At 40.8% G+C, this 14,931-nt stretch overlaps 1 protein-coding gene across 3 annotated transcripts in view; it reads right to left on the reverse strand.

Annotated features, from left to right (window-relative positions):
• Positions 1 to 14,931, reverse strand: part of pamr1b (peptidase domain containing associated with muscle regeneration 1b) — a 100,254-nt gene that overhangs the window by 55,257 nt on the left and 30,066 nt on the right. For 2 of the 3 annotated variants that reach the window (XR_009269268.1, XM_058766482.1), the window contains exons 2-3: positions 9,021 to 9,197; positions 7,170 to 7,295 (exon numbers count right to left, since the gene is read on the reverse strand). Coding sequence is in view for 2 of the 3 variants with exons in the window: in XM_058766482.1 (XP_058622465.1) it covers positions 7,170 to 7,295; positions 9,021 to 9,197 (303 nt within the window). In the remaining variant the exon portion in view is untranslated. The remainder of the gene's footprint in view (positions 1 to 7,169; positions 7,296 to 9,020; positions 9,198 to 14,931) is intronic. The other variant, XM_058766483.1, reaches the window with a different exon arrangement.

A 14,931-nucleotide genomic window follows, 5' to 3' on the forward strand; every position in this document is an offset into this window, starting at 1 on the left:
GTAATTTACATTTACATTATTCATTTTGCAGACGAATAAAGTACTATTTCATTTTAAGTACTTTAGTTGCTTGAAATTCAGTGATAATGCATGCGATAAATAACTCTTTAAAGTGAAATAGGTATTTTATTTATTTGCTTATTTAACGGGGCTTACAGTAGATTTTGTGAACTCTTCAAAGCAAAATAGGTATAATTTGATTGCATTTGCTTGTTAATAAAGACGCTTATAGCATTTCTAAGTACTTTCGTGCAGCTGTAGCAGCAGTTTGCATAGCTATTCAGATCGCTAGTTTAGTAAATTTTAATAGCAGCAGCACGCATAGCAAAATTCAGACACAATGTTAGAAATATTAGCCGCAGTCTGCATGACAATCCAATTATCATTGTTGCTATTATAGCAGAGGCAGCAGAAAGTGCATTTGCTTGCATGGAATTTTAGTGATAAGATAACATATGATGTTTCATTAACAAAGTTCGGGAGGAGAACGTCAGATACTTAGCCTAATTAGACACAAGTGGTATGCCATCAAGCTAATCAACACACAGGTATAAATACAGCTGACATACCTCCACACATTTGACGGCTAATCAGCATCCTGTCTGCACCTTTTGCCATTACTTCACAGACCCGACTTTTTTTTTTTTTTTCGTCCAAACAACGAGACCCATGCTGGGGATCTTTTCGAATCCGTCACTTCCATGCTCTCATCATTCGGATGCATGGATTTCATCCGTGCCAACAATTCCTCCGATCGGGAAATGGATCGGATTTAAACATAAGCCAAACGCTGATTAATTCCGACGCACCGTCTTCTCGGAGGGTAACGTTAAACAAGCGGATTTGCACAATCTTTTCGTCACCCCGCAAACCAGCCAACCTCACTCCTAAATCCATTTCAGCAGCCAATAGATCGAGAAAAGCCCGAACTCGCCTCGCTCGACACCACCATTGTCCCGCCCAACACCCGCGAGCATCAGGTCGCAGCAGCAGGCCTTCAACGAGCCTGGGCCGCGCCCCAGTTCTCACCGCAGCAAGCCTCACTCGCTTCCCGCTTCGGCTCAGCCTTCACTGCGGCTCTCCCGGCCGCAGCGCCATATGCAGCCGGGCCTCTAGCTTCTGTTTCCAGATGCTAGCGCGAGGCAGCCTACGCCAGCGGCGCAACCATCAGTGTTGCCAAATAATTCTCAGGTAAAATTGCTCAAGGCAGGTAATTAAGTTGTTAAAGGACGTCGCGACATCATTGGATGTTAATGTCATTATGTAACCATGACACAGTACCTAGAATACACACAGGAATTACTTAAACTTTCTGTATTTTTCACCAGCATTTCTTACCAGTATTTAATTTACACATAGCATTCCTTAAATGGATAGATAAAATGGATAAGATTAATTTTGTTTTGTGGATAATTTTTGATCACAATAATGGGTTAAAAAAAAAAAAATTATAATAGCGTGCATTTGTTGCTGAAAGTGGCTAGGCTAGTGTGAGAATGGCTAATCCAGCAATAAATGGCTAAATCGGCAACACTGTAACATTTGGTGGGACATGCTGGAATGTCCAGGTAGCCTACAGCAGCAGGAGCAAGCTCGAGGCTGCCTCTGCTTGCAACACAGTCCCACACATCTGTCTTTTTCTCCCGCTACGAATAACTTTCTTTTTCCTTTACAGTGGCCTCCAGCTCCCGTAGCAGACACTAGCGTGAGGTTACTTCCGTTAGCAGAGCAGGATACGATAGCTCTTCAGGACTCCCTTCCTGTGGCCTACAGATACAGCAGCAGGAGCTAGCCACAAGGCTGCCTCCGCTCACATTACAGACCCACACATCTCTTTCTTTTACTCCTTTTTCTCTTACGATTCTATCAGTTTCCCACCTCAAGCCCCAGAGGCTGTTGTTCAGTGTGAGGCTGCCTCCACTAGAAATTGCGGCCCCTGCTCCTCTCTCTCACAGCTCTCTACTTCATTTAACGTCACAATATACTCTTACAGCAACATCACTGCTCGTCCCACCAAATGCTGTTACCTCGGTGCCACCGCCTAGTGGCTTACAACATCCGAGTGCCGATCCTGGCAGGTGCAGACATAGACCCCTCACCCAAGGCATCACCAATGAATAATTGGGTAACGGATGCATTGCAGGCCACATAGGCCATAATAATCGTTTTGAATTAAGTATCAAAAGTAAGTAAAACATGTTCTGTTGAAACGTCATATAATGGATTATACAATATCATGTAAATACTCATTACATCAAAGCCTAAGAGGGCTCCAATGGCCTGACAATCGTCTATATCAGTGGTTCTCGGGCCTGTCTTGTGGGCCCTGGCCGCCGCGCGGTTTGTATGTCTCTCTCATGGTCCACACCCATTTCAGGTCTTGCAGACTCTACTAATGAGTTCGATCGGGTGTGTTGAATGGGGGAGGCATGCGGGATGTGCTGTGGCTGGTGGTCCCCGGGACGGGTTTATGAACCACTGGTTTATATGCCACCGTGCGACCTAGTCCTCGTTCGGCTAAACATCCAATTCAAATGTCCACTTAATCTTTAACATTTGGCCATTTCTTTACGTCAGAAACTATCGTAATTATTACTATCATAACTTCGTAAATTATCGAATATGGATGTCAAAAGTTGCCATTTTTCCATTCATTACATTCAGCCGTTTCACTGAATTAATCTGTTTAGCTTTCCCCTATAGGCGGCGCAACTAAACGAGGGTTCATGATCCGATAATATATTGGATTGTCTTACAATCACGCAAGTAATCCTCATAGCATCTACCCTATTAGACGACTATTATTCTGAGTATTGAACTCCCTGTCAGATGCTGTAACAGCGCTCCCGGTGGAGCAATACCTTTCTCTGTCGACTAACGGTGAGGCTCACCCATCTGACACTGCGGGTAGTGAACTCACGTTAGATGCGTGAGAGCTTCCCAGTCGAGCAAACCTTGCGTTTCCGTCTGACTATAGGTGAAACTTGCACGTCCGATGCCGCAAGTGCAGAACGCCCGTCCGATGCCATAAGTATTGATCTCCCGTCGGATGCCATATTCACTCTAGCCTTCTGGGTTTCTGAGATGCTCAGGGCTCACCATCTCCTCTAAATTCGATCCGGACATCAACCCCACCATCTCAGACCTATCAGTTTTCGATAGCGAAACCATTTCATTTTGATCAAACAAGACAGACCAAGTTAAGAAAGGTAATTTAATTTACATTTGCAAACTCTTTTCTCCATCCAACCTTACCAGGCTGTTCTTGAGCATCTCCGCCTTAGAATTCTCAGGTCAAATCCCCCCTTCAACCCTCTATTCAAAAATCAATAAATGAATTAAATAATAATAAAAAAAAAATTGGGCGAGCCTTCCAGCCATTTTTAACTTGCCTTTTCAAGTCCCATGCTTGGCGAGGCTCACCTGTCTGACACCGTGAATCTTCACATCTTGTCGAACACTGGCCAGAACCTCGTAGCTAGACAACTTACCTTTTCCACCCTGCGGCCGGAGAGTCTTACCCAATCAGGCTGCGAGCTTCCATCTCCAGTCAGATGACGGCGAGTGCCTCCCGGCCACCTAACTTTACCTTTCTGTCTTTACCTGTCCGACACAGTGAGCCCTGATCTCCCGCTGGATGAGCACTCCCGGCCAGACAACCTTACCTTTTCAAGTCTCACGCTTGGCGACGCCTACCCGTCCGACACAGTGAGTATTGTGCTCCCGTCGGGCGTCAGCAAGAGCCTCCCAACCAGACAAACTCACCTTTTCCACCCTGTGGCCGGCGAGACTTACACATCCGGACTGTGAGTATTTATCTCCAGTCAGATGCCGGCTAAGCGTCCCGACCAAACTTTACCTTTCTGTCTTTACCTGTTCGACACAGTGAGTCTTGATCTCCCGTCGGACGCCGGCGAGAGCCTCTCGGCCAGACAACCTTACCTTTTCAAGTCCCACGCTGGCGACGCTTACCCATCCGACACAGTGGGTATTGTGATCCCGTCGGGCGTCGGCGAGAGCCTCCCAGCCAGACGACTTACCGTTTCATCCTACGGTCGGCAAGACTGACCCGTTTGACTCGGTGAGTATTGGCCTCCTGTAGAGCGTCGGTGTCGGTCTTGGCCACCCACCTATTTTCTGTCCGACGGGCGACGAGGCCTAGCCATCAGTCGCTATGGGTCTCGTCCGCCTGCCGAACACCGTCCACCTGTCTCTTCTATCCTCACACCTTTTCCCCCGCGCCAGGCAAGGCTTACCTGTTCGATGCCCTGAGTCTCAATCTCCCATCGGATGCTGCGAGAGCCCTCCCAGTTCCGGGTTTTCTCTTCTCCCTACCTGCTGGCGAGGCTATCCATCTGACATCGTAGTCTTGATCTCGTGTCAGACGTTGACGCTGGTCTCCCGGTGGGCTCCTGTACTTGCCGCCCGCAAGTGAGGCTCATCCATTCGATGCCGTGAGTCTTGATCTCCCGTCGGATGTCGCGAGAGCCTCCTTGTCGGACATCCCAAACTCTTTTTATCTGCCAAGCCAATAGGACCCACTCATCCGACGACAGAGTATTGTGTTCTAGTCGGAGGCTTCATGGGTCCTCTCGGCCAGATTCCGCCCTCTGTCCTCTGATCAGCAGGGGCTGACGGCCAGTAGGGCTTGTATGCCGACTCCGTGATCTATCCCACTGCAGGCAACTCGGGTCCTCCTGGTCAGGGCCTTAACCATGCTGCTCCTCCATCGGCGGGCAAGGCTCACCCGTCCCAACGTGATGAGCACACTGTTGAGCTTCGGTTCGAGCCCTCCCTGACCGGTCGCCCCAAACCATGCAGTTCACACCAGCGGCCGGCGGAGCCTACCCATGCATGCCAAACCGCTCCCTCAGAGCTCGTAGGCTCCCCCGGCCTGTCATCCAGGCTACTCCTCGATACCAGCTACCGCCATATCTCTATTGCGTATTTGGGGGGGATCTTAGTCTGGCGGCTGTCCAACACTCAATTGCTTTTGGGGGGTACTCTGGGTTCGGGCAATTCCCTAGCTCTGAGCCCTTCCCCAGGACAGCACGCCAACAACGTATTACCATACTCGCCAAATACGCATTACGTTACTCGTGCTAAATATATGTAAGTGTGAACTCGTGAATTGGAGTAAATATTACAACCGCAACAGCTCGCACAGTAAATTCCTACAACATTGTGAATATCATAACCGCAACAGCATGTACTTCAACTCTGTATTGAAATGTTAGTGAATATTATCAATAGCAGCAGTAGCAGAAGTTTTGTTGTGTGGGGGGCATATCGCATTGACTTTGTCATGTTGTGCCGCTCGCGTCTGGCGTAGACACCGTGTTAGAGTAAAATAGGCATTTGCCTAGCCTAATATGCCTAATTAATGGAGCTCTCAGCAGTTCAGTCTCTTGTGCAGCAGCTTGCATAGACATTCAGTCATTGAGATTTTCTCAGCAGCAGCATGCACAGCATTTCTATGTTGCAATTTTAATTTGGACACAATTAATATAAAAGCAGACATCTGCATTTAAATAGAGTCACTGTAGTGTCTTGCTCAAGACCATCCTGGAACGAGCCATGCATTTAGCAATGATGTGTTAAATGCAAACATTATTGTTCTTAATATGCAATATAAATATTTTAAATTATCAAAATAAACGAGCAGCTGCTTTTGAGGCAGAATTAGTTCTGGGCATATTACACCACAACTACAGGGTGTACGGTGATTTATTCTTTCACCACATATTTTGTTACCTTATTAATAAGTTAAAGGTAAGCATTTCCATTGCAGTAACACTGATGAACATTTAAAGAACAAAAAAAAAAAAAAAAAAACAATACAACTCTTAAATGACAAATTTAAAGTTTTTTTGGTCAGGCCACCCGAATCTGAGTCAAGTGGTTGCTGGGGGTTACTTCATCTTTCAGCCTACAGTGTGATTAATGACACACACAGTGCGCGTTTCTACCTAGGTAAGTTTGAGCTATTGGCTCAGACACACATAGTTATTTAGGTCCTTAGTTAAATAAACCTAAGAGTACAGCACCCAGGTTCACATTGTTAAGCCACTAGTTAAATGTGTTTCTGGGCTAATGGAGCCCAGATAAATTAACTCAGGTCACTAGTTTAAGCTACTCGCTGGCCTCCGTTACATGTGCACCTGAGACTGGTCAACCGATCAGGTACACACAGCAATAGTTCAGTAGCATTAAGCCACTCGGCAAAGCTGGCCCAGGCTCACATAGATAGCAAAACACATGGTCTCACGGCTCTCTGGAGCAGCATATGTCTTGGCAATAGATCTGCTTGTTTTGTTTTATATTCCTTCTGCCTATAGGGATTATTTTAAGAATATTATTGTATAGCAGCAACATACATAATTAATTGTTCTGTTTTCTTCTTCCAGCTTTGTTGGGGGGGGGGTTATACTGCAGCAGCAGTATGTCTTAAATACTCATGGCACCATATCGCCATATGCATTGGCAGTAGCAAGTTCCTGTACTTGCTTTCAGCAGCAATAATCTACAACTACAGCTATAATCAACAGCAGCAGATATTCAGCAGCAGTGTAGCAGATCTATTCCGCCAAGACCAAATACATTAACATTGTCATATCCATCACCATGCTAAAATCTTCCGAGAGTTGTCATGATTGAACTGTATGAAATTGATACAGAAATAAATGTGTATTTTTACTTCCCAGCCAGTAAGTTTGCATGCGACTAAAACTATTCCAAAAAATGATGCTTATCCAGGTAAGTGCCACGGGACGTGGTTGTAGCAATCAGCGCACGACGAAGGAGTAGATGAAAAGAAGTCTTTAATAAACATCAACACACAGTTTCCATTAAAAAACATTAATACGAGACAAAGACTGACCAAAAGGCTTATAAAGACAGGCAAACGAGATGATAAATGAACTCAGGTGATAAGAATGAACGATGATTAACTAATGAGAACAGGAAACAACCCAAATAAAGTCAAACAGGAACTAAGACGTAACAGTAAGCTGGCTGATCGTTAATAGAAAAAAAAAAAAAAGCATCATGATTAAAGTAAGCAAACACTGAGCATTTCACAGTCATGTTGAAGAGAAATTCCCAGAGCGAGGTCTCTTAAATATATCATTACTTTGAATTACACAAAAACTGCAGTGTAAGGAACTTACTTAAACAGTCCCCACCAGACCAGCCTGGGCGACACTCTGCACAGTACTGCCCTTTTACAAAGAAATCATCCCTTGGGCCCCATGTGCCATTGTTACAGCGCTTGCAGTTCTCGAATATGCTGCAGCCTGAAGAGGAAAAAGGAAAACACCTAGAATTAGAAAGAGGCATTAAATATTGAGATTTGTTTCTGAGGAACTAGCTAGAAGATGTGAATCGCTTTGGTGTTTTCCATGTTTTCTGCTATTTTCTGTAATTAAACCAGCCATCTCCATTAGAAAAAGAAGTCGATGATGTGCATTACAGGCACCGTCTTATACTTCCAGCTGTGCTGCTAATGGCGTCATGGGCTGCACGGTCCAAAGTATTTAGAGTGATTTCACACATGCTTTAGACACTGGTATGGACATTCCCCATAGTGTCCACTGGAGGACGTAGTGTCTCGTTCCCTCTTGGGGAACCATGGTAGCATGCATAACCTGATAAGTTTTCTTTTGAGCTCTTTTTGAAGATAAATAAATTATTAAATTCAGTTCATTTATTTGCATAGTCAGGTATTTTATTTCTGCTGCCTTCTCAAACTTTTGCTGCTGCAGCAGTGTTTATTCCTGCCTTGTAAATGCATTTTTAATAACGACATCTCTTAATCTTCAGCAGAGAAGTGAATAGCTCTCAAACCGCTGCTCTCTCTATTCCGTGTGATTGGCTGTTTGCTGCACATGTCACAGTCTCAGGTGCACATGTAACGGAGGCGTACACGATAGAACTACAGAAGAGTCAAGTTTTAAATAGGAAAAATATCGAAACTCTTTGGTCATTTTTGAACGCGATGCTACTGGTCTAATCGGATTCAATATGCTAAGCTATGCTAAAAGTGCTAATCGCCAGACCCAGAGATCGGCTGAATAGATTCCAAAACGGTAAAACTCAACTTATTAACTCTGGAAAAGTGGAGTGTTCCTTTAAAGATTTTTGAATTCATCACATGCATTAACATTAACGTTTAAAACCCTACTTAAGAGTCTATTGACAGCAAGGGATTGGGGGCCATTTGGGAGATGGCCAGTGACATTAACAGAACATACAGAACATGTGCTTTGTCCTGCCTATGACGGGATGGGTGTTTGACCCCCTTTAATACACTCTATAGCAGGGGTCCTCAACTCTGGCCCTCGAGGTCTACTTTCCTGCAGAGTTTACCTCCAACCTTGATCAAACTCCTGACCTGAAGACCTTTATAAGCTTTATTTAGCCTACCATGTATTTGATTAGGATTGGAGCAAAACTCTGGAGGAAAGTGGACCTCTAGGACCAGAGTTGAGAACTCCTACTCTATGGTTAACAGTAAAAATAATGGCTGATGATTATTGACATGAATAATCATCCATTAGGTCAATACACAGAGCTTAGATCCAAAAAAAAAAAAAAAAAGTTCTGGATGTGTGCATGTACAGACATTTTTAAGACCAGGCCAGTTAATTTTCCTGTTGCTGTAAAACTCGTTACAGACATCACCCAGTCAAGAATGTGACAAATGATTTCTCAGGAGAAAAAAACAAAAACAAAAAACTCTGACTGGAGTGAATACGTTGATTGTATTTTTTGTTTACAAGTTCCAAATGTCAGAATCAACAAATCATAACACATGTTGGGTTGATGGAATGTTTACAATATACAACATATATGACATTCATATTTCTGTCAAATGTTTGATTGCTTTCAAGCTGTTTAATTATTGAATATATAGGATCAAATGAAGCTATTATTAAACCATGGACAAACCATAAAACGTTTATCACAAGAAGAGAAAAATGAGAAATAGTTGTAAATGTGTTTGTGTGTTATCTGCTCACCAGGATGGATGATGCAGGGATCGCATTCATTTACAGCATTACGACAGCATGGCACTGCATAACCTACCGAAGTCCCTTGAAGAGGACATTTACAGTGGATGACATCATATTCACAGCATCCCCTACACATCACACTCCACTCGGGCCCTGGACAGTAGTTGTACAGGAACCTGTAATCTAACAAGAAAACACAATATCATAGGCAGTACATTTACATTTATTCATTTTGCAGACTTTTTTTCCCAAAGCGACTTACAATTGGGGAATACATCAAGTGATTCATCTTAAAGAAGCAAACAGACACAGGACGTTTCTCGTAATACCAAGTTTCAGGCATTGTTCAAATAAGTACAAGCTAGAAAGGGAAGGAATAAATAAAGAGAAGACTTTTTTTATTTAAGATGAAGTCAAAGAGTGTTGAAAGAGATGAGTTTTCAGCATATATCTGTTGGAAAACCATTCCACCAGCCAGGAACAGTGAACCAAAATGTTCTGAAAAGTGATTTTCTGTGTGCTTCAGAAACCCTCCACCTTCCCCAGCTCCACATCTATAGATACTGTATGCTACGAGGTGATTCATGGGGGTTATTCTTTCTTACATAATCACAGCAGCATGTTGTGGATGTATTGGCAGTAGCAAGTCTCGGTACTTGCTCTGCCGCAGCAGCGTAGCAGATCTATTCCGCCAAGACCAAATACATTAACATTGTCATGTACATTACCATGCCAATCCCTCAGAGAGTTGTCATGACAGAACTTATTTGGACATGCCATAGTTTATATCCATTTAGTTTATTTCAGACCTTTTCTCCCATCACTACATAATAATAATAATAATAATAATAATAATAATAATCAGTTTGTCATTTCTCTTTATTTCTTTTTAAGTAGAAAATCAAATGACCAGAAATGTTTATGTTGCTACTTTAGTGTTAAATCAAACTTATGTCATTCATATAAAGAAATATTCCAAGCCCAGAGTTGATTATTCAAAAATAACTAGGTTGATCAGATCATCTTAAATGAGTCATCCTCCGGGTCTGAGTGCAATTATTGGATAACATTGTATTGTAGACAGATTGTAGATTAATCTTAATAAACATGCTACTACAAACAAACACTAAAAACAATAACATTAAAATACCTTTAAAACAGTGTATTTCTAGCAGAGGTGGGGACAAGTCACACATGGTCAAGTCCAAGCAAGTCAAGTCAAGGGTTCACCCTAAGCAAGTCAAGTCGAGTCCTGATGAGTTTTAAGTCAAGTCACAGTACTAAAATAAATAGAGGATAATTTTTTCGATACATATTTATTTTTGCACAGAAAAGATTAACTTGTATACATATATTATGTGTCTTATTCATTATACATTTGCTATATATGAATTATGTGCATATCTGTGCTACATTAATATCTGAAAAGAAAATTAAATTGTGTTACTTACACAAAATGTTTAAAATCCAGTCTAAGATGTATAATCCAATCTGTCTAATTCAATTTAATAGAAACGGTCTAAAATGTGTTGCATTTACAGAAAATAAGGTTTGCCAAGATGTTGACACTAAACTGTGAACGATGGGGCCGCATAATAATCCCACCATGACTGAACACACGCTCGACAGGTGCGCTCGAGGCAGGCACAGCTAATACCCTCATTGCGATTTGGAACAGTGAAGGCATTTTCTCCTTGTTCATTCCCCAAAACAAAAGGCAGTTCTGGCCATCACAATTGTCCAGGTAATGGTTGAGCTGGGCAGCAGGGCTGGAATGAGTGGATTTCTTCTGCTTTTTGTGGTATAAGAACAGCCCAGTTTCACCACCTTTGATTTGCTCTTCTTCATCCCCATGACCTGTCTGTTCCATATTGGTATGCTCTGCCTCCTGGAGAATCAGATCTAAAACACAAAAATGTAAAATTACAAATGAACCTACACAACATTCTAGAGCTGCATGATTCTGGATACATTGAGAATCATGATTCTCCCACAATTCTAAATAGACAATTAAACTAAATTTCATGTAATTTACTAAATATTCTGACAAAATGTTAATTGCTGCAGTCTATTTAAAAATATTTAATTGAAAATATTTTTTTAAGCTGTCAGAACCTGAATAAATGATTCAATAAAGGCTTCTCACTCATAAAGGTTTCACTTGTTTCATTACTGGATGAATCAGTGTTTTTGAAGAATTGCTTCTTTTGAATGAATCAATGACAGTCACTTGTTGCCACCTACTGATGTAACAATGTAACAGAAACTTTATTTGAAGCATCAATTTACTTTTAAAAGTAACTTTATTTTTTTTTAATTGCTACTGTAGACATAAATGTTTAAATCTGAACTATAAACTTTTATCTCAGTATTTCTGTGATGGTTTGAATGATTGTAACAGTTTTTCAACTGCACAGTATCTGTATTTCTATTTCATACTTATACATGATAACTGCTCTCTCTGGGCCAGCAGCAGTGCCAGTGCAGAATTTAATGTTTGCTGTGATCGTACTTTAAACATTGTCATTTAGGAATAAGATTGCTTGGGTGTTTAAATCAAGATTGCAATCTTTTAATGATTTATTGTGCAGCACTTCCAATTTCTGTAAAAAATAAAAATAATAATATTTACAAGTATGGGGTCTCATTCAAAAATTAGTCTATCACTTACTTTTTACTTCCATGGTCAACTGCTCCTTCAGCTTGTCATCAACCAATACATCGTGCTGTATCCACATAACCCCAAAGGCTGGATCAAGAACAGCTGCTTTGACATAAACAGGATCAGAGAATGGCAGGATTCCTTCATTGGTCTCTGGCTGAGACATTTTTACATTGACAAAGATGCCTTTGAATCTTCTTTGCAGTGATCTTTGAAGACTGTGGATTAGGTTGACCAAGTATTGTGTTCCTTCTTTCTGGTTTTCCAAGTGATGGTTGAGGGAGAGAACACGGAATCACAGCACTTATGGTTACAACTTTATCTCCCTGTGTGAAATCAGTGGCATCAGCAAAGGGCTTCAGAATGATGACCAGTTCTTTAATCTGAGCCCACTCTCTTAGAGTGAAAATAGTCTCTCTGTGCCCTCTAACATCCAAAACCTTGCACAAAGTTTGGTAGTCACAGCTAAGCAAGGACTTCAGCTGTCGGAAAGTCGAATTCCATCGAGTAACAACAGAAGCAGGAACTCCACGTTGGCCAAATTCTTTCTCAAATTCCTCCTTAAAAGAAGTGCTTGTGTGGAGCGGAGAACTGATCCGCGACGCTTTTGGCCAGAGCCGAACTGATAGCCCTGGTTTCCTTAAGACCATCACCAACAACCAGTTGTAGTGTGTGTGCAAAGCACTGTAGTCTATGCTGACTTTTGGAGGTCAATGTCTCATTCAGCCTCTCCTACTCCTCATCCACTGGAAGGGCATTCCAAAGTTCTGCATCATCAAGGCAGTCATCATTATCCTCATCTGCTTCAGCTGACCTGGGAAAACGTGGTGAATGCCTTCTTCATATTTGCAGCATTGTCACAAATTATATGATCAATCTTTTGTTTGATTTTATACTGATCACATATTTGTTCAAATTCTTCACAAATTCTCTCTCCTGTATCCTGTTCAAGGGTCACCCCTTGAAGCTAGTAGATGAGATTTCAATGTTCTAGCATCTGCTGCAGTGTTCATCCAGTGAGCGGTGACGCCAAGGTAGCCTCTCATTCTTCTGTCTGATCAGATGTCCACAGTGACAGACAGATTTTCAACTGTGGCCATTTCACTTATTAGTTTTGATTGTCTCTCAGACACCACAGTGTCAAGTCTTTAGGTGATGGTTCTGCAGTATATTTTGAGTCCATAATGGAGAGAAAGTGAATGAAGTGCTTGTTGTCAGTGATAGACAGGGGCATGTTGCAATTAATGATCAGATCAGAGATTATTGCTGCTGTAATGGATTTTTGTCGAGGGTGGTTGACTGGATATGTAGTAGTCTGGGGCACAATGAACTGCAACATGGATTTCTGCTGTAGATCGCTGCAGTGTGTCTTGGATTTGAGATATTCATCATATCTGCATGGATAAACAAAAAATACAAATCCAATCAGGGAAAACGGTAAACATTAAAACAAATGTAATTTTCATATGCACAAACATTAATTATTATTATTATTTTTAAATACTCTAATGTAAGGAAAATCAATTGTAAATATAAATTAATTTAAGTGATGATCACTCGTATGTATGCACATAAAATTTGGTTACAGCAGTCACACATTTTCATGTTTACATAGACACAGAAATGTAAATACTTGTATGTACTGACAGAATGTACAACTTAAGCATTTATACGGGCTATGAACCTTATAAACTAATTATTGTGACTGAATATATATATATTATTATTATTATTTTTTTTATTTATTTTTTTTTTATTATTATTATTATTTTTTTTTTATTTATATGAAGGCCGTAATATTTGGGCTGTCCATTATAGGGCATTTTACTGACTCACATCTTTGAATCTCGTTAATCAAAATAAACGGGTCTTTTTTTCGAGTAATTTAGTTAATTTCAGCAGAATATAATTAAAATGTATGTTAATAGCCCAGTCACGAAGAAGTTATGATGCTTAATCGTCATCTCTGCAGTGGAGGCGTTATATGTTTCATACGGATTATATAATCGGAGAATAATTGTTTTCTATTTGAACTGGTTCATTATAAAAACATTTCACGTTCTATATATTTATCCAGTTTGGTTTCATTATTTTACAGTGCACAACGTTTTGTTGTTATTGTGAGTACACACAAAAAAAAAAAAAATGTAGACACTTCCCTGATAGCACACGTACATCTCGGAGACGTCTATTTGACATCTGCATTTACATCTGCAAGACGTATTTTTTGCTCATCTGCAATATGTCTATAGGTTATATGCAATACGTGCAATACATTTCCTTTTCGTTGTCAAATAGACATCTATTATATTTCTTTAAGATGTTTATGATTTAGAATGTATGTAAAACTGACATCTGAAAGATGTCTGGCAGATGCTTTCCATATCAAGAGATCTTTAACAGACATCTTGCAGACGTACGTGTGCTATCTGGGTTAACAGATTCGAACGATGTAATTATTCTTGTCTGTATGACCAAAAAAAAAAAACTCTTAGAAATTTTAAGTACAAGTGATCACCAGTGTTGCCAGATTGGGCGGGTTTAAATTTGATTGTGCGGGTAAATATTGGCTTGGGCAGGGGGACAAAATTTGGGCTGGTTTTTGGTCAGTTTGGTGGTTTTCAGAACATATAAATTGTATAGGCTATTAGTTAACCAACAAGCCCAAGTGTGCATATATATCTTGTCCTACTGCATGCATTGGTATATCCTTTAAAGATGCTGGACTTGTTATAGTTTTGACTGTGCAGACTTCTATATTATGTTCAATATGAACTTCACGGAAGACTTAGTTAAGTTAAAACTGTGTGAAATTATAGAGCGACACGAAAGTAAAAGCATTATTGATGTTGTTAATTTTTTTAATTGTCGGATTATCATACAGAATGACATAGTTTTGACTGTCATGGTGTGTGCATGAACCAGTGTGAAATACATATAATTACGTTGCTTATTCTGATCACTTATATTGAACACTTTTTTGCATTTAAATTCTGACTGTTGACATTGAAAATAATGCATACGGGTATCGGTTAATTTCTTGATTGCCGTTTTGACAGTGTCTGCTTGCATATTTGAATCATATTTGGTAGTTCTCTGTAATGTATTTACCCCGATTTGATCCATGTGAAATTTATCTAGCATTATATTTATATTATTTTGTCGTCATTATTTCGTTATAGAGTTAAAAATGGCTCTTATCAACCTTGATTTACATTCTATCACATTATTTTGACAGTTAAAGTTTTGGGTGGG

This window comes from Onychostoma macrolepis, chromosome 25 (genome assembly GCF_012432095.1).
Source record: "Onychostoma macrolepis isolate SWU-2019 chromosome 25, ASM1243209v1, whole genome shotgun sequence".
NCBI lineage: Eukaryota > Metazoa > Chordata > Actinopteri > Cypriniformes > Cyprinidae > Onychostoma > Onychostoma macrolepis.